Here is a 23,308-nt window from a genome sequence, read left to right as displayed (position 1 = left end):
GTTTAGTCCCACAACTGTATTTTTGAATGAAAAAACCATTAAACTTTTACATTTTGAATGATTAAAACCCTGATTTTTTTTTAGAAATAAATAAACCATTGAACTTTACTAGTCGGTTAATGTAACTTTTTTTTTTGGTTAAACTGATGATGGTAATCAATTTTTAAAAGTGCAATAGTTTTATTTATTAGAAAAAATGTTCAGAAACTTAATCAATCAAAATGAGAAATTTTCATTCCAAAAAAAAAAAACAGTTCAGAGACTTAATCATTTTGAATGAAAAAGTTTTTTCATTCAAAAAAATAGTTTAACAACTAAACCATTCAAAATAAAGAAGTTTGTTGGTTATTTTTAAATTTTTATGGTAAAAAGATGTTAAAAAATAGACTTGATAAAGGTAAAGACTCCGGCCATACCCTCTTAACAGATAGCAATCAAGTGAACAAGTTATGGATAATGGACTACTTCTTAAAGCTTCGATTCAAGATGTATGTATCAAACAAAGTTTTAACTAATTGTTTTAGGGCTAAATGCAAAGTATTTAAATGACATTTTACATTGAAAAATTATAACAATACATTTGCAAATTATTTTTTAATTACGATATTGTAATTTGAAAAATCTACAAATACAACTATGGTTACATGTGTGATATATATTTATATATGTATGATAAAAAAAAATAGAAATAAAGAAGGTGAATGAAAATGGTCTTGAAAAACAGCTTTCATACATAACAATTAACATTAAGTAATTAGTACAGTAAACAAAGAAACTAATAGTTGAAAGAAAGAAACAACAGTGAGAGTAATTGGTTAAACAAACAGATGAAACCTTCCTTTCTTTCTTTCTTTCTATACCAGCAGCACCAGGAGGTAGTAATAGTATTCTCTACTTGCTATACAAACCCACCCCAATCATTCAGCATTATGCGATTGGTCATGCTCGATGAAATCTAACGCGTCTTCCATGCTCACAACATTTACGTGACTAACCCGGTTTTTGTGTGTCACCCCGTATATCTTGTCAGCAACTTTCACTAGTTCAGGCCGGAATGTTGTTGTAATGAACTGCGTGCTCGCCATATCTGCCAAACGCCGAACCATATCTACAAACAACTTGTCAAGAACCCCAATAATATACACAAACTCTTTCACTTTCTAACATTAACCAAATTAATTTCAAGTACAAGAAAAGGATACTTCCAACTGCTGTTCGGTACTGAGGGTCTAGTGCAGCGTCTATTTCATCGAAAAGGTAAAATGGAGCAGGATCACATCGCTGTATGGCAAATATCAGTGCCAATGCAACCACAGTCTTCTGACCTCCAGACAATTGCTTCATTGACTGTGTCTCCCCTTGTCCAGTGAAGGAAACCTGCCATATTAATTCCAACATCAAAAATCAACATTTGCATATGTAATTCAATACCACAACTGGATTTTAGAAGAGAATTCAAACTACAAAAGTCACCAAAGAAAGGACTATAATATGGAATGTGATATTGTGAGGTCATGCCAAATTAAGACAAAACGCTTTAATGAATGCTACCTTCACTTTCACACCGATGTATTTTTCAACACGCCCTTCTGTATCAGGTAGCCGAGGACCATCCTCATCATAATCATTATCAACAGGATCACCATCCTGTTTTATAGGAAAAACCCGGAAGCAACAAGTTAAAAAAAGCCACAAGTCTAGTAATTGTCTAACAGAAAAACCAAACAAAACCAACCTTCTTCTTCATCATGATCAAAAATCCATGACCACCTTGGACAAGTTCAGAAAATACATCCCGAAAATGTTTAGCCACACCTTTGAAAGTACGCTCTATGGATTCGTCCTTACGTTGGTCTAGTACTGATATAAGTTCTTTGATTTTCTGGTATAGAAGATGAATAAAACCACATTGGTACCTTGCTATTACATTGCCGACTACTTAAAGTGAGAGAAGAAATATGACTGAAGGAGGTTAATTACCTCATCACCAGCATCAAGTTCCTGTTGTCGTTTCTGAAGTTCTTCTCTTTGATCTGTAAAGTTTGCATATTGATCAAGTGCTTTCTTGTTTACATGACTAAACTGCTTTAATTGCTCGTTGCATTTGTGCAGCATTTTATATAATTCCTTCATGCCCTTTCGCTTGTGCCTGTATTTTGATATGTTAACAAGAAAGTATACTACCATTATATAATGCATAAAAGAGCAGCCGTAAAAGTGTAATATTTCAGCAATAACAAAGGAAATTCAAGAGACTAAGATTACATTTCAAATGCATCTGATGATAATGGCCCCAATTCTCTGATTTTCTTGGAGTACTCTTCTTGCTTTGCAAGTAAAGTATTTTTTCTACTAATAAGTTGTTCTGCTCGTTTATCATCATTTTGGCGGCTCTTTTCATACTCCTCCAAACGAGCCTGCACTTACAGGAAATGTATTACCAATGACAATTACAGCCACACATAACTGCAGTCCCTGGATATAGAAAAGCAAAAATTACCTTCAACTCACTCTTCTTTTTGTTAATTTTCTTGAGTTCCTTGTTTCTATCGTCAATGTTCTCAGAAACTCCTGTTAAAATGAAAAATTTTGAAGCTTAAGACAAGGAAACTGATTAGTGATATTAGAAACTTGATGCAGAGAATCTTAAACTTCCTACTTTTCAGCTGTTTTTTCACTTCTTCCACCAACATTTTTGCATCTTGAAGTTCCTGTCTCTTTGCTTCCACTTCAGCATTCAACGTATCCATTTCTGGAGACTGTTTCACTGCCTCCAGTTCTTGTTTCCTTCTAACAAGATTTGTTGATAGATTGGTCTCAAGCTCTGCTTTCCTTGTTTCAGTCTACCAAGAAAACAATAATAAGATGATATAAACTAAAAAAATTATTTTTAAGTAACTCGCAGTAACATTTATCAGCAAACCTCTACTCGATTTGCCCTGCAGGCAATGAGCTTTTCTTTAAGGTCTGCTATTTCAGGATTCAATCGTGACAGCAGATCCTTTTCCTCTGGGCTTAAGTGATCAACAAGTTCTGTTCCCATCTCATCTCTTTTCATAGCAATATTAGCTTTAACCTGCTCAATTTGAGTCTGTACATTTGCAAGCAACTTTCCCTGCCAATTGTTTAATTCATCCAAACAGTTAGAATGTAAGACTGACATAACTCAACAAGAGGGCAGTTGAGCTCCTTGTAAACCTTCTTCTCAAGAGCTTTGGAGATGTTCTGTTTGTGCTTGTTAGCATTAGCAATATCTTGCTTAAGCTGTTCCAGTTCTGATCTCTCATGCGCCAGCTCAGCGTCATCTTTTTGCTGCTCAGCAACAATTTCATTGATTTCCTTGTCTATAAGTGCGAGAAGTCAAGTCCAAACCAGTAACATAAGATTTGATGGAAACATCTAGAAGAATAAACAAAATAATTAATGAAATCAGTCTACTCATGTCCTAATTATAGGACACAAGGGACCCCAGTCAAAACACCTTGGGAATGTACAAGCTGGTAATTCCTCTGGATAACATACAAAATGAAAAAAATAAATAAAAAAATACAAGCCAATTTCTCTAACAATGCAGATACACAGAAACATGAGATGTATAAATCATTGCTTGTACACAAGTACATAAGTTTTAGCTCAATCCTAACACTAACTTCACTATCATTGTCTACTGGATAACTTTTATGTCATGATTTCATAGCAATACTAGTTCTTTCCTTGAAATTTCTATATGTTTCATTGACAGTTCAACTTTTGGAAATAAGTTCAACATTCCACATTAAACATCTATCTAGCATGTTTATGACTCACCAACTCTGAGCACTGTTTGGAAAATCAAGAGAGTACGAAGGAATTAAAACAATTCAGAGTGAATGAAAGTTCAAGAACCTATCATATAATCAACCTACTGATGCCATAAATTCCAGTTGGGACTTGCAATGTACCATACCATGATTTAAATACAAACAAGGTCACACATTTAAAAAGAAAATATGCCAAACACTAGGTAGGGTCCACAAGCTCCAGGCTTCTAGCTGTTGCATGCAAGTCATAAATCTGTTTGAGAATCTAAACGCAAACATCCAATAAACAAATAGCACGCCCTCCCTGGCTCGGAGAAACTAAGCTTCCCCATGTAGATGAACAATCGATCGGGACAAACCAACCCATGCACAAGCAAGCAAAGCTCAACCCCATACAATAGCAAGAGCCAATGGATTTCTAAAACTTAGCAAAGTTGCATAAAGAACAATATGTAATAAAACCAGTTTAAGCAGAAAAAAGGTCATGCAAAGGATATTCTGAAGTTCAGATCTGACATCATGAAGTTCGTTTTCCTTTGCACTGATTGATATGGCATTTTGTCGAATGATGTTCATAAACTTAAGCTTTGAACGCCTTTTATCATAAAATCCACCTGTCATACCACCTTTTTTGCTAACTTGGTCACCTATAACAGATGAAAAATAAACTTAATAGAAACAAACATTATGGCAAAAGCAAAAAAATAGGTAACACAAATCAAGAAGGAAACCTTCGACAGTAATGCAGTCCAAACCATCGGTACGAGCAACACGGGTAGCAACATCCAAATCTCGGCAAATCACCGTTCTAGCAAATACCTGAGATAAGAACGGAAATTTAACCTTTAAGGAAGAGCGCCGGTGTGACAATTAGTAACTGTCTGTATATTTGTATTCTACATGAGAAGGTAGGATGAGCAGCAATAAGAAAAAGCAGCACATTTTTCTACTTTGGCAAGCTATATGACAATGATAGCTATTGTGGCCATATTATCCTTGATAGGAAAGTTCTAATATATGCCCAAGTCTCACAGTTCCTTTAATAATCCACAAAAAGCAAAAAACAAGTTAAGATGATGATACCACGGTTTGACTTTGAGAACATTCCATCATAAATGAGCCGATTCAGTTTCTTATATGAGAATGCGTTGACAAAATACAAGAATATTGCAACAATGAAACTAATAAACTTTGTCAAATGTCACAAGTCAGTACATGACATAAGCAGGAAATCAAATGGTAATATCTGCACCATGATAGATATACCACATACAAGACTCCCATGCAACATTTATAGCCTCATGCAACAACTGGATCTGATGTTCAGATCTGAGATTGGCCAGTCAATCAAGTTCCCTATGGAGCCAATGCAAAAAAGTGGAAGCCATCTACAGCACTTAATAGATTGCCATCGGCTGCAGAAATTCTTAGGTCATGCTAGAATTTAGATTAGGTTGCCATATCCTAACAGTGAGACACCATTTAGACTCTGTAGACATTTAGGATTTGACGATCGATGTAATTGCAAGGAAACCTCCTAAAGTAGGTAGAGTTAGGTTTGTGGGCTGACTAAAACAGGACAGGAACTCAATCTAGCAAATCGTTTGAAACACAATCCAACTAATATATCAACTGCATCAATAAAACCATGTCTTTGCTTTCTTGGATATCGTAAAAAATCCATAAAAAATCTCCAACTTAAAGAGCAAAATGTATAATCTAAAAAAATTGGTCAAATGTGAGGCCAGGGAAGACTATGCAAGCATACATGTGCTGCAACTGAATTGTCACTTCTTTCTTGATATTTAAGTCTGAGTTTCCCAATGCAGATAACTTCTGAAGACTTTTAAGGTGCAAAAACAAAAACATATAATATTTCATTAGGAATTTGTCGAGCACGGTACATTCAGGCCAATTATACACCTTGTAAATATGATGAGCACATTGAGTTCATATCCAGCCTCGCATCACCACGGGAAAGCAAGGGTCGTCACTGAAACCCAAAATTTGATGCTCTGATATACTAAATGTTGCCAAGAATACAACTAATACACACACACACATATGCATATGTATAACAAAAATGAGGTTGACCTCCAACTTTTTCACATGGAGGAAAAAAATAGCAATAAAAGATGCAGACAAGTCAATTGGCATTGGAATCAAGCAGCTAAAATTATGAACAACACTAGTTAAGTTTCTACATTCATATGGTAAAATCAACATGTAATCTGTTAGACCAAGTAACAGAAATCTGCAACTTGAGCTTATTTGATATTATCATCACAAAATCAAAAACTTTCAAGGAATCATGGCGAATTGCTGACCTGAGAAAATGCTTGATCGTAGTTGGGAGAATATTTTAATTTCTTAAGAAGAGGAATCACATCAGAACTTCGTGGATACGTGACATGAGGAGCCTTAACCCGATTCAGAGGTATAAATGTAACTCTTCCACCTTTCTCTGCATTAAGGTGTCTAATTACTTGGGTTGATATTTCATCAGTTTCAACCACCACATGGAATAAGCTGCACAAGGAGTCGGAAAAGTTCATCGAAAGCGAGCAGATATAAATATAGCTGTCAAAGACTCGGTGCAAACCTGTTTCCAGCAGTAACTTCAACAGCAGTAAATAAATTTTCATCGCATTCGAGCAACTCGATAATTGAACCAAACACTCCAGAAATTTTGTATTCTCTACAGATTCTCCGGACACAACTAATTCCTCTCCTTATGTCCTGTTAAATGTACCTTAGGCAAGTAAGATATCACCAGCAAAATAAACCTACTTCTCCCACAAGTTTCTTCATGCACCAAATAAGTTAACAAAAATCATATAAGCTTCCATTTTGAACAAATTCTATTCAAGAAATAGATAGGATACTTCACTTGATCAAATTTACAAATAATGAAAAGGAAAGCAACACATGCATGGTCATAAAAAATAAAGAGTCTAGTCATACACCTGCTCCACAATTTGTGACAACCTAATCCTACACCCATGGTTGTGTACAGTGATAAGTAGTGGAGACAAGATCTTTATAATGCATATCATATGTATTAACATCACTACCCAGGTTGGGGGGGGGGGGGGGGCTTTTCATCAAAACAAGGTTCTCAACGACCCACATAAATCACCTCTAAATAAATTACAAAAAAACACCAAATGTACAACAGACAGATATGGATGGAATTTATAGCATGCTACTGCATGAGGACTCAGGCCAACTAAAATCCTTCTAATGATGTTTAAGTGCAAGGAAAGGAGAAGCATTGCAAGGAGAAAAACAAGCATACGAATAGAACCAGATAAAGAAGTGACCAAATGGTACCAATTCTGGGGTGTATATTATCAATTCCATATTATAGAACATGAAAATCGAAGATGCAACAAAGGCGATTTCAACTAAATAATACATGCAACATCTAGTTTTCCTCTACATGAAATTTCATTTGCTTTATCTTGATCAGAACATAGATTATCCTTATTTAGGGGTCATTTACCAAACGCTTACCCGGTAAGCGCTTACCAAGTCACATTACGTTACCGGATGAATATGGCAAGGACCAAGAATCTTACCCGGTAAGAGCGAAGGTAAGGACCGAGAGTCTTACCCAGTAAGTGATGGCAATGATTTACCACGGTTAGCGGTTACCGGGCAAATTGTTGCATAGGATACCGTTTTGGTGGACTAAAATCTTACCCAGTAAGTAAGTGATAGTGTTGAATTTTACCGGTAAGTGCTTACCCGGGTAAGCGTTGGGTAAACGACCCCTTACTGTTACCAACCCTGCTGTTTGAAATAACATCAGCAATTGAGTTTGAGGCTTTGATTCTACGTAGAAGTTCTCATTTCAGTGCTCGCGCTTTGAACCTTCAATAGGGGCCTTTAGTCAACTCCATGAACAAAATCAAGGAGGTTCAAGTCAATTATGTGAATAGCCCCACAAGCATAAACACTTTACAGCCTTTTTCAGAATCACAATGAGGTAAAATTTACGGCCTTTCCCCGACTGCTTGTAAGGTTAGGCAATTATTCTGCACATGCAAATCAGAAGTTTCCATGTGTCTCCTCTAAGACAGAACCCTCATGTGTCTCCACAATGAGAAACTTTATTTATTACAGGAGCGATGTTTTAGAAACTAATTTAAGTCACATGCCTCATAAATATTTCCATATCACCTTCCAAGAACTTCTCCAACTAGACTTTTCCTTGAAGCAAAAGTCTTTCAAGAATATAGCAACATCCAAACCTTCTAGGAGCAAAGATCCATTCAAGAGAGTTTCCAACAAAGCTTACATATGAAATGATAACATATTAACATACCCCAGGAGTAGCATGATCTAAGCTTTTCTCTGCCTTCACAACTTCTGCTTTAAGACGCTCAATTTCAGCTGTAAGTTCACTTTCTGTCCCCCACAATGACCTGAAGAGGTAATAAACTTCAGTATCAGGCACATTGAATTTGAACATTGTCAAATCAAACAGATCAAATAATTTAGGTATACTTTCGCTTATCATGAAGCTCGTCTCTCTTTGACTTATGCTGATTAAAACCTTTGCGATAACCTGATATCCGAGCTTCCAAAGCATTTATCTCAGTTTCACGGCCTTTCACGTGCTCATTTTCTGCTGCCAAATCTCTTTCAAGTTTACCGATCTCATCCTTGAGTAGATTCTCCTATAACATATAAGGTAAACATTTTATAATTAAGATCTCACAACAGCGATAAATCATGATACATTACAATGTGATAATGAAAGTATCCCGATGAAAAATGAAAACAAAAGAATATGACCAGCTAGGCTTTTCAGATCTCTTGTCAGATCATTGATGAAAATAGCCCCGCAACAAGACCAACCATACCTTCATGCTGGAGAAATCTATGTAATTGGGTGTTTTTTGGGGATTGTAGATCATGTATGGGATTTGACATTTGAACATAAGCCCATCATCAGTTGATAGAGAAGGCAACAATAATAATAATAATGACGAGGGCCATTCTAACAAGTTTGGTCAATGGAGATAGCAAGGAGAATGTAAGAGAACTAGAAGACTAACTTCTTGATACTAATTGTTGGTCTGTATGTAATATAGTATCATGAGATAAAACAAAAGAAGCACTAAAAAGAAGAAGTCGTACCAATAAAGGTTTAGATGCAAGAAAAGCGTGCATAGTGTGGCTCATTTGTTTATTATATAACCTCCTTAAGACAAAAAAAAATTCAAACATGAATGGAGAAAAAATACCTACGTTTAAATCTACAAAAAACAAAAAAAAAATGCAAAATTGTGCCAATTATAAAACCAAACCAAAAGCACCCCATGTATCCCCGAAGTAGGGCCTGGGGGAGGTAGGATGTATGCAGACCTTACCTCTATCCCAAGGAGTAGAGAGGCTTTTGTCAAGACCATGGGCTTGCAAAAGAGTTCCAAAAAGTTTGGTGGAAGTCCAGAGCCACTCCGAAAGCTTGTAAAAAAAAATTGAAATTTTGATGATTTTTAAAGTTAATGAAGTGCTTAGAATTTTTGATAAAGTATGAAGTTTAGGAAAAGTAGAACAAGTAAACATTGTGCCACTAATTAAGTCATCAAAACTATTGGACTGAACATGTGGAAGTAGACGCGCATATTATCAAGGAAAAAATTGATGGTATATCATGCATAACTTATGTAGACATGTCTATAGGTGATCCATTGCTAGCATACTGACAAAAGTATTTGGAAGACAAATTGACAAGATGGAATGTTCAACCTTAGAAACCCAGTTTGATGGAGAGCGTTATAGTTCCTACTCTCTAAGGATTTATTGCTATTAGTTTTTCTTTTAAATGAAGAGACAACAATCTTCCTAGCGTCTCTCTAGTTTCCGTAATTTATCTCTTGATTCACAGGATTGTCAGCTCCTATAGTTGTAGAGATCATTGACATACATGTCGTCAAGTTCATTAAGTATGCCTTTTTCCATTTAAAAAATCAGACTAGGTAGGTCTCCCTCTACTCCATGGTTCTACAATATCCATGCATGCATTTAGCTTATGCAATATAATAATTACCTGCTTCTCATTTGAGGACAGAACCTTGTTGTACTTATCGATATCTTTTTGAAGCCATTCATCACGTGCAGCTTTAGAACAGAACTGGGTTGCACGCCCTTGTTTCTGATAGAGTATGCTGAGCTGCTTTTCCCGTACCATAATTCTATCAAGAATCAGTTGACACAAATGTCAAGCAAGTAGAATACCAAAAAAGAAATAGACAAATACCACATTGATTTGAAAGTCTCCATTTCTTTATATATTTGGGATGGAGAATAGAACAATAAAATGAGAGCTCCACATGAAGAAAACAATTAGACATGGAAAACCCAAGCCATAAAATTCAGTGAACCAGGAAGAAAGTGCATTGTGACTTCATCCATCATATCCAGCAGCAAAAACCTCGAAGGCCTTAACTAAATGATCTTGGTGACCCTCTGTGTTGGACTCTGCCTCTTTGTTTATTAGTTTATACATGCATGATGCACATATGTTTTACAGGGGTACAATCTAGAACTAGGCATGTCAAAGAAGGCCCTGTGGCACATCTGAACCTCCTCAAAAAGATCTGTAAATTTCTGCGGATTGAGAAAAAACAACGAAAAGACAAAACACTTCACAAAAGCAATATGAGAAGGTTGTGACCATCATTTCAATATGTGTAGCACACTGGTATGTAAATATATCCAAATTTCTGGTGTCATCAATTTCTAGAGAAATACCCTTTCGTGATATCCTCCTCCTCTTTAACTTGATTCTCATACAAAGGTCTGATTTTGTTTAGCTCTACTGTGGATGCCTGGATTTCTCTGCGTAAGACATCAAGCTGCTTTCCAGCTTCATCCTACAGCATGAATTTTTAAATCAAAAACAAAATCAGCCATTTCACTTCAAGGTCCTTCCACATCCTTAAAAACTACGATGAAGATGTTTATGTGTTGTATTTACAAGGTCACGTTACCTTGGCTCTCCTACTCCCCGAGATTTTCTCCTCAAGGTCTGTGACATCAAGCTCAACCTCTGTGTGCTTCTTAATAGCTTCTGTGCGCTGCTTCTCTATCGTCTCTTTTTCTCGGCTTAAACCTTGAACTTCTCTTGTGAGATCTTTAAATGACTTGTCTAATCTCTTTACTTCTTCCTCTTCATCTACTGATGAGTTATACTTCCTAACTAATTCTTCAGAAATGGCATTTCGCTCCTCGTCCACCTGCACCAAGTGAGGCATGTTATTAGGCATCACAACATGACTAAAGAAATTCTTAAGCAAATAATCCTAGTTGAAGACAAATAATTTAACAAATAAAAAGAAAAAGCATTACCTCGGTCAATTCGCGCCGTGCCTCATTGAGTTCTTTATCATAAATGGTGTATTCCAGAGACTTTCTCTGCTTGTCAAGCTGCTGATACTTTTTCAACTCTGCTTTCTCTTCATCCAGCTCTCTCAACCTCTCATCCAAGTATTGCACAACTTGAATTATCTGATTTCTCTTATTACCTGATTTTATAAGAATATAAGAAAGCATTCGCCAAATGCAAGAAACAACTAACTAAACAATGACTTGCCAGTTTCTTGCATAATTTTCAAGCTTTCTCGACGACGTTCTTCGTAAACACGAGTCCCACCAATTTCCTTCAGTAGATCAAGTCGCTCTGAATCTTTCATTAATGTCAATGATGCTATCTATAATAAATGCATGGTTATTAGATCACATTTTGATACTGCACACATGACATCAAATCAGACAAAAGTGATGCCATACTTTCCCCTGTTGTACAACATAATATGGATTAGAACGAGAGAACCCAGCACTCTCCAATAGATTCATAACTTCAGTTTTCCTGCAACGTGGCATTACCTTCTTTGTTATAACAGTCAACAAGATGAAAGAGGATTCAACCAGTGCAGCATGGAAGATGGAGAAAATATATTATCTATATGGTAGTACTCACGTTATATGCTTCCCATCCAAAAAATATTCATCCTTTTTTGTACCGATTGTTCTCCGTAGGTGCACCTCCTCTTTATCAACCTTCAAAAGGTAGAAAAGATATTTAACAACCAAAAACACAAATTAGAAACTGAACACATTCCATGTACACAGAAAAAAAATACCCTAGCAGTGCATGAAAAAAAATAACAAGAGCAAGATGAAAACTTGAGATTATGCCAGCCTAAACAGCAAGTGGTTACGCATCCAAATAACTAAATCAGTGCATATAATATAAACTTCTGATTTAGTGATAACAGCAGTTTTCTAGAAACGTATGTGAGAAATATGGTAAACTTAAGCCATTATGGCCTGTAATGTATGCCTTGTCCACCAAGTTTTGTAACCCATGGTAAATTCTATAGAATTTTAGGCATAGCAACAAGTAGTTTGAAAGTCTTAAGTGGCTTGAATTTCAGGAATTTCAGCAAGTGGCATAGCACCAAATTATGTAGAAATTTATTCCATCCTATAAGTGGTCCTAATGGATATGAAATATAATGTTTGCCTTTATAAAACAGATAACAAGCACAGATGTGTTTCTTTTTCCTTGCTAAGCAACATCTTAGGCCATATACCCTACTCACAGAAGGAGGATAATATGACGTGATCATTGAAATGCATTGGGTGGAGGGCGATGAATATACAGCCACATCACCTAAGAATCTCTCTGACTCCCCCCTTGAAGGCCAATTCCCCACATTTGCATAGATTCCAAGGTCAACAGCTGAAGAGGACAGACAATTATCCTCCATTACTTCAGATCACATTCACAGGACATAAAAACAACCTCTAAACTCTACTATTCTAGTGATGACATCAAGTAGGACATGATGAACCTCTAAAGGTAACCCGAACATCTGAGATAGGAAAACGCAAGTCTTTAGTATTTAATTGTAATAACAAAGCTTTCTGAGGAATCAATTGTGCTTTGTAGATTAGCATCAGTTACGAATGCTCGATTGAATAAAATAACTCCACCACTTATGCCTCATCATATCAGAATCAGTACAGGACTGGTTACAACTCAAAGTTGTTAAAAGGCTCAAGGCGCACTTAGGCGCAAAATGGTCCCGGAGCCTAGGCGCGAGGCGCAGGCACGAGGAGTGCTAGGCGCGTTTTATCAGAATATATATACACACACACAAACAGTTAAACAAAACTCAAATATGCAGCAAGTACAAGCCTACAATAGTACAATGCAGCAACCAACAATACTTTGATAGAGGCAGAAGAGAGAAGGGTTTAAAGCATGAGCCGTGAGGGAGAAGTTTTAAGGTCCCGGTATTTAAAGCGAGGAGGCTTGAAGCTCTAAGAACTCGGTATTTAATATTAGGGTTTGAGTTTGACTTGTATCATCTATTTCATGACTCTTTGTTTAAGAAGTCTAGGAAATGAGAAGATGAGAGAACTTATTTAATATTAGGGTTTGACTAGATACTTAGTAACTCTTTATGAGGCATGCCTAGGCAAACAAGACGCCTCAACCAAGGCGCAGGGTTTTATTGAGCCTCGTGAATACGCCTAGCCTCGACCTTAAAAAAGCCCAAGACCTTGAGCCTTATGAGCCTCAGAGCCTAGGCGCGCGCCTGTCACGCGCGCTTTCAACAACTATGTTACAACTTGGTTCACATTTAGTCATTTTTTTATGAAATAAGATACGAGGGGATATTGCAAATCTCTAATTTTCCCTTGTCAAGAAAGGTTCCCACCATCCGATCTTCCTCATGGCAGAGATGGCTGAAAAATTGCCTATGATTAATTGCACCAGACTCGAGATTTGCATACAGGACCTTCTTGTGTTATCATATGTGCTTCTATCATTTTAAGGTCTTCAATTGTTTACATTATCTCGCCTATGTCCCATGTATATGTTCCATATAACTTCAGGTAGTGATTAACGCAACCATTTTGAGAACACTTCTCCATAGTATCATGGCTATGTCCACATTCAATCACCACCCACTCTTTGAAATAACCACCTTACGACGCCTCTTCCTCCCTGAAACCGTAAATAGTTTCACCACCCCACCTCACATCAAGTCAACCCATCTCAGACAAGCCTCTACTCATCACATCAACTGGCATAACACTCAGCCACTGCCAAACCACTCTCAACTACCCTTCACATCTGCACTAAACGAGCAACCTAGGATGTTCAGAGCTTCTACCTAAGTTTGCTGCTGTTTATCTCCCAGAGAACACACTATGGGGCCCCAAAGTTCATTAGCTGAAAGTTGCAAGACCAAGAGGATCCTCTGCTGATTGTGGTCAATAGCAACTACAACTGGCGCTAGTTTCTCCAAATCCAGCTTCAGGAACCAACAGATTTCATGATTATCTTTTAGTATATGTTAAATCACTGATTTCTGATTCCTGGAATTTTTGGTCTTCAGGGCAGCTTTTTACATGATCAGTTATTTGTCCAACTTCAGAAACCAAGACAGTTTTTTCGTGTTGGGATTCTTTCTTCGATTTACTTACTTATTATTTTATCTGTTTTCTAGTATTTCATTCCGATCTTCTTGAAATGGAATTTTGTTTTGGTTGACAGCTACGGTCGATGAGAAAGCGTATGAAGATTTGGCACATGCGGCCCCTTTTTCAGGATTCTGTCAAAAAAAGAACAAACCCAAAACTAGAATGAAAATAACTAAAATAGTGAAGTTGAGAATATTCCATCTTTGCTCCCATGACTCGTCTTGATCATAAGAAAATTGGATCACCAATAAAACTACATTTGAAACCTAATTCCTCTCTTTTTCCACTTTACTTTGTAGTGTTTGTTGGGGTTTTGTAGTTAATTGAAACAGATGGGCGTCCGCTGATACTTCATTCGATGGTTCTACAAGGAGACCTAAGGTAGGTTATAGAAAAGAAAGAACAGAACTATCAAGAGCATCTCCACCAGCTTCTCTAAAATAGAAAAAAGTGAGTTTCTGTTCTCTAAAATACTCCAACAGCTTTGCTATCTTGTTCTCTAAAATAGAAAATCATGGAGAAAACTCTAAATATAGAGAATTCTCTAAAACTTGATATTGGGAGAGAGAAATCATTATGTTTTCAATCCACCAATGAGATTGAGTTATTATTATTATTTTATAGAGGTTTTTTAAAAAGAAGTGTATTGGGATTAGATAATATTATAAGCATATTATAATAATAATATAATTTATGTTAAAATCTCTAAAACAGAAAATCTGTTGGAGATGAATGTCATTCCTTTTAGAAATTTTATGTTTTGGTTCTCTATTTTTAAAAAATTATAGAAAAGCTGTTGAAGATGCTCTAAGAAGGACATAAAGGAATTTCAGATTGGGCTGGGAATCCAATCTTGGATTCGGTATGGATAAAAGATCTTCGTTTGTTATATCATTCAATTCTTGACCATGAACTAGTTTTATAGCTCGGAAATTATTATTCATGATATTCATCCGATTCAAGATCATCGACATTTATTGAATTGACATGTGAAACTTATCATCTCTAAACCAAACGAGCATGTATATCCCACCCAAGAGGTCGGGTGGGGTGAGATGGGATGACCTGACCTCTACCCTATGAAGTATTGTTGTTTCCATCAAGGTCCCCCCTCGCAAAAAGTGTATGCGGTGAAAGATTTATCATCTCTATGGGATTAAATCCCTAATTATAATGATATAAAAAATCGATGAGATTATGGAAATAAAAATTCTTGCATTTATTGCTACTGCCTTGTTTGAATTCTCATTGCTTTCTACTAATCGTTTATGTAAAATGAGCTTGTCAAAATCATCAAATACTTCAAATGAAACTTTACTTCTAAGTTTTTATCAATGGTTGAAGAAATCAAATGGTAACTTCGTGAGTACAAACAAAGTTAATTTTTATCATACTCTCTATTAGTGTTATTGTAGTGCATAAAGTTGTACTTGACTTTCTAATAAAGATGGTACTATATTAACTTCTATCTTCAATATATGTAATTCCAAGTCCATACATGGAATTGACATAAGACCCAATTGTTTTTATTCGATACATTAATTTATTCCGATCAATCTAAAATAATTGTTTTACTTTTATAGAATACTTTCTCCACTATAATCCAATGGGATTTCCAAATGAAGATATTTTTATTTAAAATTTAGAGTGAATTACATTTTCGTCCCTAACGTTTGTTGATGTTAACTGAATTGTCCTACAATTCTTTTATCACAGAGTTGTCCCTAACGTTTGCAAAATTTCTTGGATTTCATCCCTCCCAAAAGGCCATTATATTTTTCCTTTAAATTCAATTAAAGAAGAAGCATTTTGGTCAATTTACTCTTTTTATCTCATTTTCTATTAAAAAATTATATTATATATACATACACACACAGCACACAATGGCATGACTTTTTGCAAACGACATGTAGTAATTGGTAATAAAAGAATTGTATGGATGATTCAGTTAAAACCAACAAACCAACGGGACGAAAAATGTAATTCACTCAAAATTATTTAAACTTCATTTCAGAAAAAGTGTGTTGGAGAATAATCTATACAACAATCGATACTTTTTCATTCCTCAACTAAATTAGGGGTGCTTCTAAAGTTCACTTTTTCCCCCATACAAAGAACGAAGAGAACATTTAGTTAAGTAAGTTTACATTCCAATCCAACTAAATGACAAGAAGCAAAGTTAGGGATCTCCCTATGTCCATCACCATTTGACAAGATTTGGTCACTAGACATAAAGTCTCCCTTCTACAATCTTTATAACAAAAGCTTGAAAAAGGTGATATGTTTGCATCCTTTAAAGACCATGGAGTCTGACATCAAAACCACAACCATCGCATGTATGAAGCACAAGACCATTTGGTAGCTACCTACTAAAAGAATTAACTAGCATATCAAGAGGCTATTCAGTCTTCCAGCACGCTACCAAGATAATCATACTTTTTCAAGCATTACACATGCTTCAAGAAGCTGGCGAATACGCTTGAATAGTGTGTTCCATTCAATTACACCCTTGAGAGAATATTAGAACGGGAAGCATTTTGTGTCTTTAATTCTTTATTGCTGGTCCTTCCATCATTCATGACACCGTCCATGCTATTTGTTGCCCTATGTTGTTGAGTAGAGGTGATCATTTGCAGGCTTGGGCCTGGCACGGGCCTAACCTAATTCTTTTGTCCGAGCCTAATACACCAAACCTAGACTTGTTTTCGTTGTCTTAATAACTTGCCCATACCTGTCCTATGAACAGCTCAGGTTTGCCCACAGGCTAAAGGGCCCAATAAGTTATGTAAAATATTCAAACCACATAATTTTTTCCAACTTAAAACAAGACATAAAAACATAACAATGTACAGCTTAAAGAAAAAAAATTAATTTTCATAATATATAAGAATGCACATTTCTTCTCCAAAAATTTATCAATATCCAGTTCGGATTCTTCAACCAAATATTTGACCACATAATACTTCAAAATCAAGATTTGTGACATACTATATGACATATCACGTAAAGTTTGTGACATACTATATGACATATCACGTAAAGTATATATGTTTAGGAGGCTATTGGTACTTAGTAGAGGCAGTTCATCCCAAAACCAGACAAGTGGGCTTCTAAAATATTATGGATAAAATAAGTAATAAAGTATTGATTATATGTAAAATTTAACTAATTACAAAAAATATAAAAGGACTCCCCTGTCTGCTCTTTTTCATCGCCTGGGCCCACCCATTAATTTTAACAATCTAGCCCAGGTACGCTCATTTTTTCGAGAACGGTTGTCCAAGTCCGCTTTTCTAAAGGGTCGGGCGGACCAGGTTTAGCAGGTTGTATGTTCGTGAACAGCTTTACTGCTGAGATCCACTAGGATTACTAACACCCAGTTGAAACTCTTGCTCGGTCTATGACTTTGACTAAGCAAGAGCTTTCTTTTAGTTGATCAACTACTTCAAATTTTATAACCTGAATGTCTTGAGAAAATCCAATTTGCTATCTTTCATGCGACTTTATGCAAATTTGTGAAAAATCTTTTGTGGAGATAACAAGTAGACCTTACAAAATATATAAAAGGATGTAGTCACTAGACCCTCTCATGATTTTATTCAAAAAATAAATTAATTTTATTTGATGACAGATCTTTCACAAATACTCACTTTCATCTCCACGGCATCAATTACTATCTCCACTTGTCATTTTTTACATGTTTTGTTCATGTTGTTTATCCTAGAATGTTAGTTTAAACATTTCCCTCTTTCCATTGTTTCTTTCTCCGTTTGCTCCCTTACAAGCATGTGGGTGCAATCTCGACACCATGAGCAAGGGTTTAATAAAAAGAACAATATGAAAGAAGAAAAAGCATTTCATATGCATATAAAAGAAAAGAATATGATCATTAATAGATGATAAAGATTACCGGGATACGATTGTCAGAGTTATCAAATACAATCTCAACAAAAGCTGATAGAACTTGGTGTCCTGCTCCTTCCTGAGCAACGTTTACATAAGAATTAGTAATTAATATGTTGCCGAACAATAAATATGACTACTTGATAGGTCATAAACACAAAACCAAGGAGCATACATGAAGGAAGGCGTGCCTATCTTCATTGCGCAGGTTATGAAAGAGGTCACTTATTACAAAACGGATTGCTGTGGGCATAAATTATGTCAGTTGAGATGTAATTTCCAATCTGTTAGTCCTTACAGAAGCAACCAAAAGTGAGAAAATAAATATTTAATATATTTCTACACATACCATGGAAAAAATTTGACTTGCCAGATCCATTTGCACCAACTGCAAATGAAAATTTTGTACATTATAATAATAGTGGATAACTTATAGAGAAGATGATGTATAATTTTACTTCAAAAATTCTTCTAATAGCAACCGTAACAAATAATGATACATACAAGCAAACATGATATAAGAATAGCAGAAAATTTGATCAAAAGAGCTTGAAAGAATATCATTACCAACACAGTTCACTTTTGGACTGAAGTCTTCAGTTGCAACTTGTTCTTTGTAGCTCTTAAATCCTTCAATGATGACCTACAATATAATCCCGCATGCAAATGTTAAAATAAGGAAAAAAACAAGAAAACAATAGATAAGAAAAGATATACGAGTAAGGAGAATCAATAAGTCAATTAAAGAAGCCCAAACGATAAAGGCAGAACTGGTAAAAGAATGAAAAAGATTACCTGTTTTATGTACATTTTGATAAACCAAGCTTGCTCAAACCTATGGATAATCAAAATAAAGAAGGCATCAATGCACAAAGCTTATATAAAACCCATCCCTAAACTGGAACTGGAATAGAGGATGAAAATTCTGATAATGTATTGAATCAATACAACATCGACCAGAGTTAGAGGTGCACAAGGAAAAAAGGACCGGGCCTTGACCAGTCCTTGGCCAAGGATTTAGGACCAAATCCGGACCACTGGTCCTAAACCGGCCCTTTTGTTCTTTTTTTAAATTATTTAAAAAAATAAACATATAAAAGAATTAAATATTGAAGTTGATAATTATTTTTAAAAATACATCGAGTCTTCATTTAATTGTAAACCAATTAACCATAAGATATAAATATAAGTTAAACTATGACATTATAAACTAATGAATTCTTTTGACGTCTTCGTTTTTTTTCTTCTTGAATATTCTTTGTATCTTTCAAGTTGGATTTTCTTTATCTTGTCGTATTGAATAATTTTTCATCAAATTTAACCTTATTTAAGTGATCAAAATTGAATCGTTTTATGATCTAGCATCCACTGTCTTCTAATAAACTTTCGCCTCCATTGTGTTGCGATCAAAGTCAAGTCACATGAAAAAACGGATACATATCTTTAAAATGTTTTATAAATTTTTCTTGCATCAATTTCACTATCAATGACCATAAATTATTGTTTTGATATTTGGGCAAAAGCAACGGGTCTTGACCTGGTTTTTTTGAGCATTGATCATTTATTCGGGCTTTGACTGGGCTTTAACTGGGCCTTAACTAGACCGGTTTTTGGCTAACCAACAACCTGTTTTCGATCTTTATCCTGGATTTTTTTACCCTCTTTTAACCGGTTAAGGACCGGTCCCACATTCAAAATTTAGACTAAAATGGGCTTTCGCCTATCACCGGATCTTTTTTAAATGGTCACTGGTCCCCCATCCATAATCGGTTAACTGGTCCTTTATACATCTCTAACCAAAGTACATGTAGACATATAATGTTTTCATTAGCCACCGGTCAAATTCAAAATGCTTTCATTTCTCACAAAGCCTCAAGTTTTTCAAAATGCCACATCAACCACACAGTAACTATGCAGGAGAACTGGAGTTGCATATCATATAACCTTTTGCACTCAATTTAAAACAGACCATTATAACAGAAGCCTGGTTTTAACAACTATACTCTGAGGATTACCTAACATAATTGTATCAGACTCAAATAACAAAAAGTATAACTCTTCTATGAACTGGATTAAACAACATACCAAAGAAGACATGATAAAAATTTAGGCACTTGATTCACCAAAAATAATTCAAAGTTCCATGGTTTTAACGAAATCGAACCGACCCAAAAGAGACCAGTATATCCCACCCGGAGGTGGGTCTAGGGAGGATAAGATGTACGTAGACCTAACATCTACCTTAAAGAGTGAAGCGGTTGTTTCTGTGAAGACCCTCAGCTAGTAAAAAGTGTTCAAAAGAAAGAAAAGCGGTTACACTTGAATTTTATAACAGATGGATATAAGTAAGCAAAAACAATACAAACAGAGGCAAGAACATGAAAAACGTAAAACTTAACTACTGACTCACTAACCCTGACCCTAACCCCTACCCCCTACCTCTCTAGCTCCCTTCCTCCCATCTAGATCAACCAACACCTAGTCTAGTACCCTAGTTTTGCGTCTCTAGGAACTATCAGAGATCATGTCCAGGGATAAACATAACCAAGTAAACACTATACAACATCATCTTTATGCAGCTGCTAATATGTGTTTTATGCCCTGACATTTTCCTGATCTAATGTGGAGTGATCAACAAAACCCAATTGCACCCTGCCTCTTTCTTAGCCAAAAGTGACCCTCTCTTTTGTCAAGCTGCTACTCAAGACTGTGAATACACATTTGGATCCTATTAAAATGTGGTTGAAAGCCACCAAAATAAGACTTCATTTTTACCCATTAGAAGTTGGTATATCTTTTTCCCTTAGATCAATATATCTATTTGCATCTTGTCTTTCCAAATGCAGAAGCTTCATAAGAGCTTTTGGATTGTAAGATCCCACATTGGTTGGGGGAACGATGTTGCCTTAAGGGACTGGATACCTCCTCTATCAGACGCGTTTTAAAACCATGAGTCCAGGTGTGTGGACAAAGCGGACAATATCTAGTACGGTTAGCCTGGGATGTTACAGATGGTATTAGAGTCGGGAACCGGACTAGTGTGCCAGTGAAGACGCTAGGCTCCCAAGGGGGGTGGATTGTAAGATCCCACAATGGTTGGGGAGGGGAACGAAGTTGCCTTATAAGAAACCGGATTCTCCTCTATCATATGTGGTTTAAAACAGTGAATCCAAGTGTTGGACAAAGCGACCAATATCTAATACGGTTAGCTTGGGATGTTACATATATATTTAAGTTTGGACCATGTCCATGTTTTGACTCATAATCTATTTATTGTGGTTTATCCCCTTCATTCTTCTTTCCCTACCCACAGCAAGGACTTGTGTTGGATTGGCACTACATATATACTAAAATTTTTAGTTTAGAYGGAGAATAAATAAAGAAGAATATTCCCCCAGGATGTTAGGACTTTTAATTTGCAATGATGTTGTCGCTGCTATGCCTAGTGGAACTGGAACAATGGGGCAGCTTCATAGATGTGTTCTAATTGCTGGTACACAATCTATTGCTTATGGGTATTACCGAAGATGGAACAGAAGTTTAGGCTTCTGGTGCATGACCCTATGAGGTAACTGGGGAAGGTATGATGTGCACACCTTTTTCATGGCCTATAACAACTGGAACTAATATCTTGCTCTCTTCTTGTTCATCTGTTTATTAATAAAATTCTTGAAATGTATTGGTCAGTTTAAGTCAGCTATATAACCAGAGGCAACATGATGGTAGGACTTACAATTGAATAATCAGTATATTTGGTAAATTTGTTATTTCTTCCACCAAATATTCAGATTACGCCACAATTGAATTTGAAAAGGTCATACCATCAACGACTACCCACAAATGGATTAATGTTTGTGCTGTGCCTAATCCTCGTATGTAGCTGTAACTAAAAACAGAATCAACCCTTTTTGTTAGTAAATTTGAAGTAATATCTTTATATGACGGTTGCTTTGCTGATTCAAACTATAAGGAAAAAGAATACGGTTCTCTCTGATAATTTCTCGTCAACAGAAGTAACCCTAATCATTAGTTGTGTGAATTCACTTAATAATAGGGGCAAGAAAAATGTTTCGGGAGCCAACTGATTTCTGGCCTTGCTGTCTAGCAAAGCAGCTGTGAAGTAGATGACAAGAGCAAGTAAGATTGGAGGAACCAAAGTACACGCCATTTCATCATACAGGAGATGAAATATCAGATTATCGAAAGCAACAAGAATGGAAAAAAAAAAACAGCAGCAAACAAGGTTGCCAAAAACGATTTTCTAATAGATTTGAAGCATTGATGGTAGTACAGTAAGGATATGCAGAGGGTCGGGATATAGATGCTTTTGTTTCCAAAACTCCAAACCTAACATGAAAAATCGGAATGTACAGAAATCACCAACCAATTTTCCTTCGAGTTTTTGACTAGCATACACAATGTTTTGCAGGAAATCAAAAAACCAAACACAAGAGAGAAAGAGAGAAATAGTAAATTAGTCGACGGAAAATTGCCTACCTGTAGTGGCTGATCCGGTTAAGGATCCTCTATCCCTCTCTGAGTAGAATGAAAAGGAACCCTAAACTACGACTTTAGTATTTATCAGAGTGGGCTGGATGATGGAGGAACTGGAGCAAGTGCGTTTTGCAGAACTTAAACTTGAAATTGAACTTCAACTTGAACTTGATCTTGCAGGAAGGAGGACACGGCCGCAATCCCCCCGGCGGATTTTATGTATTCCCAAAAATTTGGGATTCAAAATAAAATGAAAACGATCACAGTAAAACAAAATTTTGCGTATTTTTTAAAAATCTATTTTTCTAAATGGATTATGTTTTAAGTTTGTATGCAATATTCTATGGATGAAATTATGGTTTAAAATAATTACTATTATTAAATTTGGTTTTAAATTTATTTAATTAATACTAGAAGATATTCGTGCAATGCAACGAAATATATCTCGATTTTAATGTTTCGTTTTATCCAGTTTATGTAAATGTTAAATACGTTTTTATGTGTTTTTAAGAAATGAATAATGTTTTTATTTTTGAATAAAATATAAATTTAAAGATATCATAAAATTTCGAAAATAAATAATCAATTTTTCTATTATA

General features: G+C 35.7%; 1 protein-coding gene across 3 annotated transcripts; it reads right to left on the bottom strand.

Moving 5' to 3' along the window:
* Positions 1 to 698: 698 nt before the first annotated feature.
* LOC112508745 (structural maintenance of chromosomes protein 3) lies at positions 699 to 22,929 on the bottom strand. 3 transcript variants are annotated; one of them, XM_025113486.1, is made up of 30 exons: positions 22,713 to 22,908; positions 22,507 to 22,562; positions 19,011 to 19,050; positions 18,783 to 18,858; positions 18,565 to 18,603; positions 18,391 to 18,458; positions 18,223 to 18,294; positions 11,794 to 11,873; positions 11,604 to 11,682; positions 11,407 to 11,524; positions 11,163 to 11,338; positions 10,805 to 11,050; positions 10,566 to 10,687; positions 9,862 to 10,006; positions 8,313 to 8,485; positions 8,131 to 8,230; positions 6,403 to 6,539; positions 6,128 to 6,329; positions 4,532 to 4,619; positions 4,298 to 4,447; positions 3,199 to 3,350; positions 2,924 to 3,115; positions 2,660 to 2,843; positions 2,501 to 2,571; positions 2,266 to 2,417; positions 1,981 to 2,149; positions 1,736 to 1,882; positions 1,552 to 1,647; positions 1,203 to 1,377; positions 699 to 1,108 (listed from the first exon to the last, which is right to left on the bottom strand). In XM_025113486.1, the coding sequence occupies exons 3-30, from the start codon at positions 19,023 to 19,025 to the stop codon at positions 918 to 920; spliced, it is 3,615 nt and encodes a 1,204-aa protein (XP_024969254.1). In that variant the 5' UTR covers positions 19,026 to 19,050; positions 22,507 to 22,562; positions 22,713 to 22,908; the 3' UTR covers positions 699 to 917. The 3 variants fall into 3 exon arrangements, with proteins under 3 accessions (XP_024969254.1, XP_024969245.1, XP_024969262.1); XM_025113477.1 differs by lacking the exon at positions 22,507 to 22,562 and having other exon boundaries at positions 22,713 to 22,929; XM_025113494.1 differs by lacking the exons at positions 11,794 to 11,873; positions 18,223 to 18,294; positions 18,391 to 18,458; ... (3 more) ...; positions 22,507 to 22,562; positions 22,713 to 22,908 and adding an exon at positions 11,700 to 11,757 and having other exon boundaries at positions 11,604 to 11,609.
* Positions 22,930 to 23,308: the final 379 nt, after the last annotated feature.

Source organism: Cynara cardunculus (assembly GCF_001531365.2).
Source record: "Cynara cardunculus var. scolymus isolate 2C chromosome LG 1, CcrdV1, whole genome shotgun sequence".
Classification (NCBI taxonomy): Eukaryota; Viridiplantae; Streptophyta; class Magnoliopsida; order Asterales; family Asteraceae; genus Cynara; species Cynara cardunculus.
Note: the sequence above shows the minus strand (reverse complement) of the source record. Positions and strands in the feature narration are given on the sequence as shown.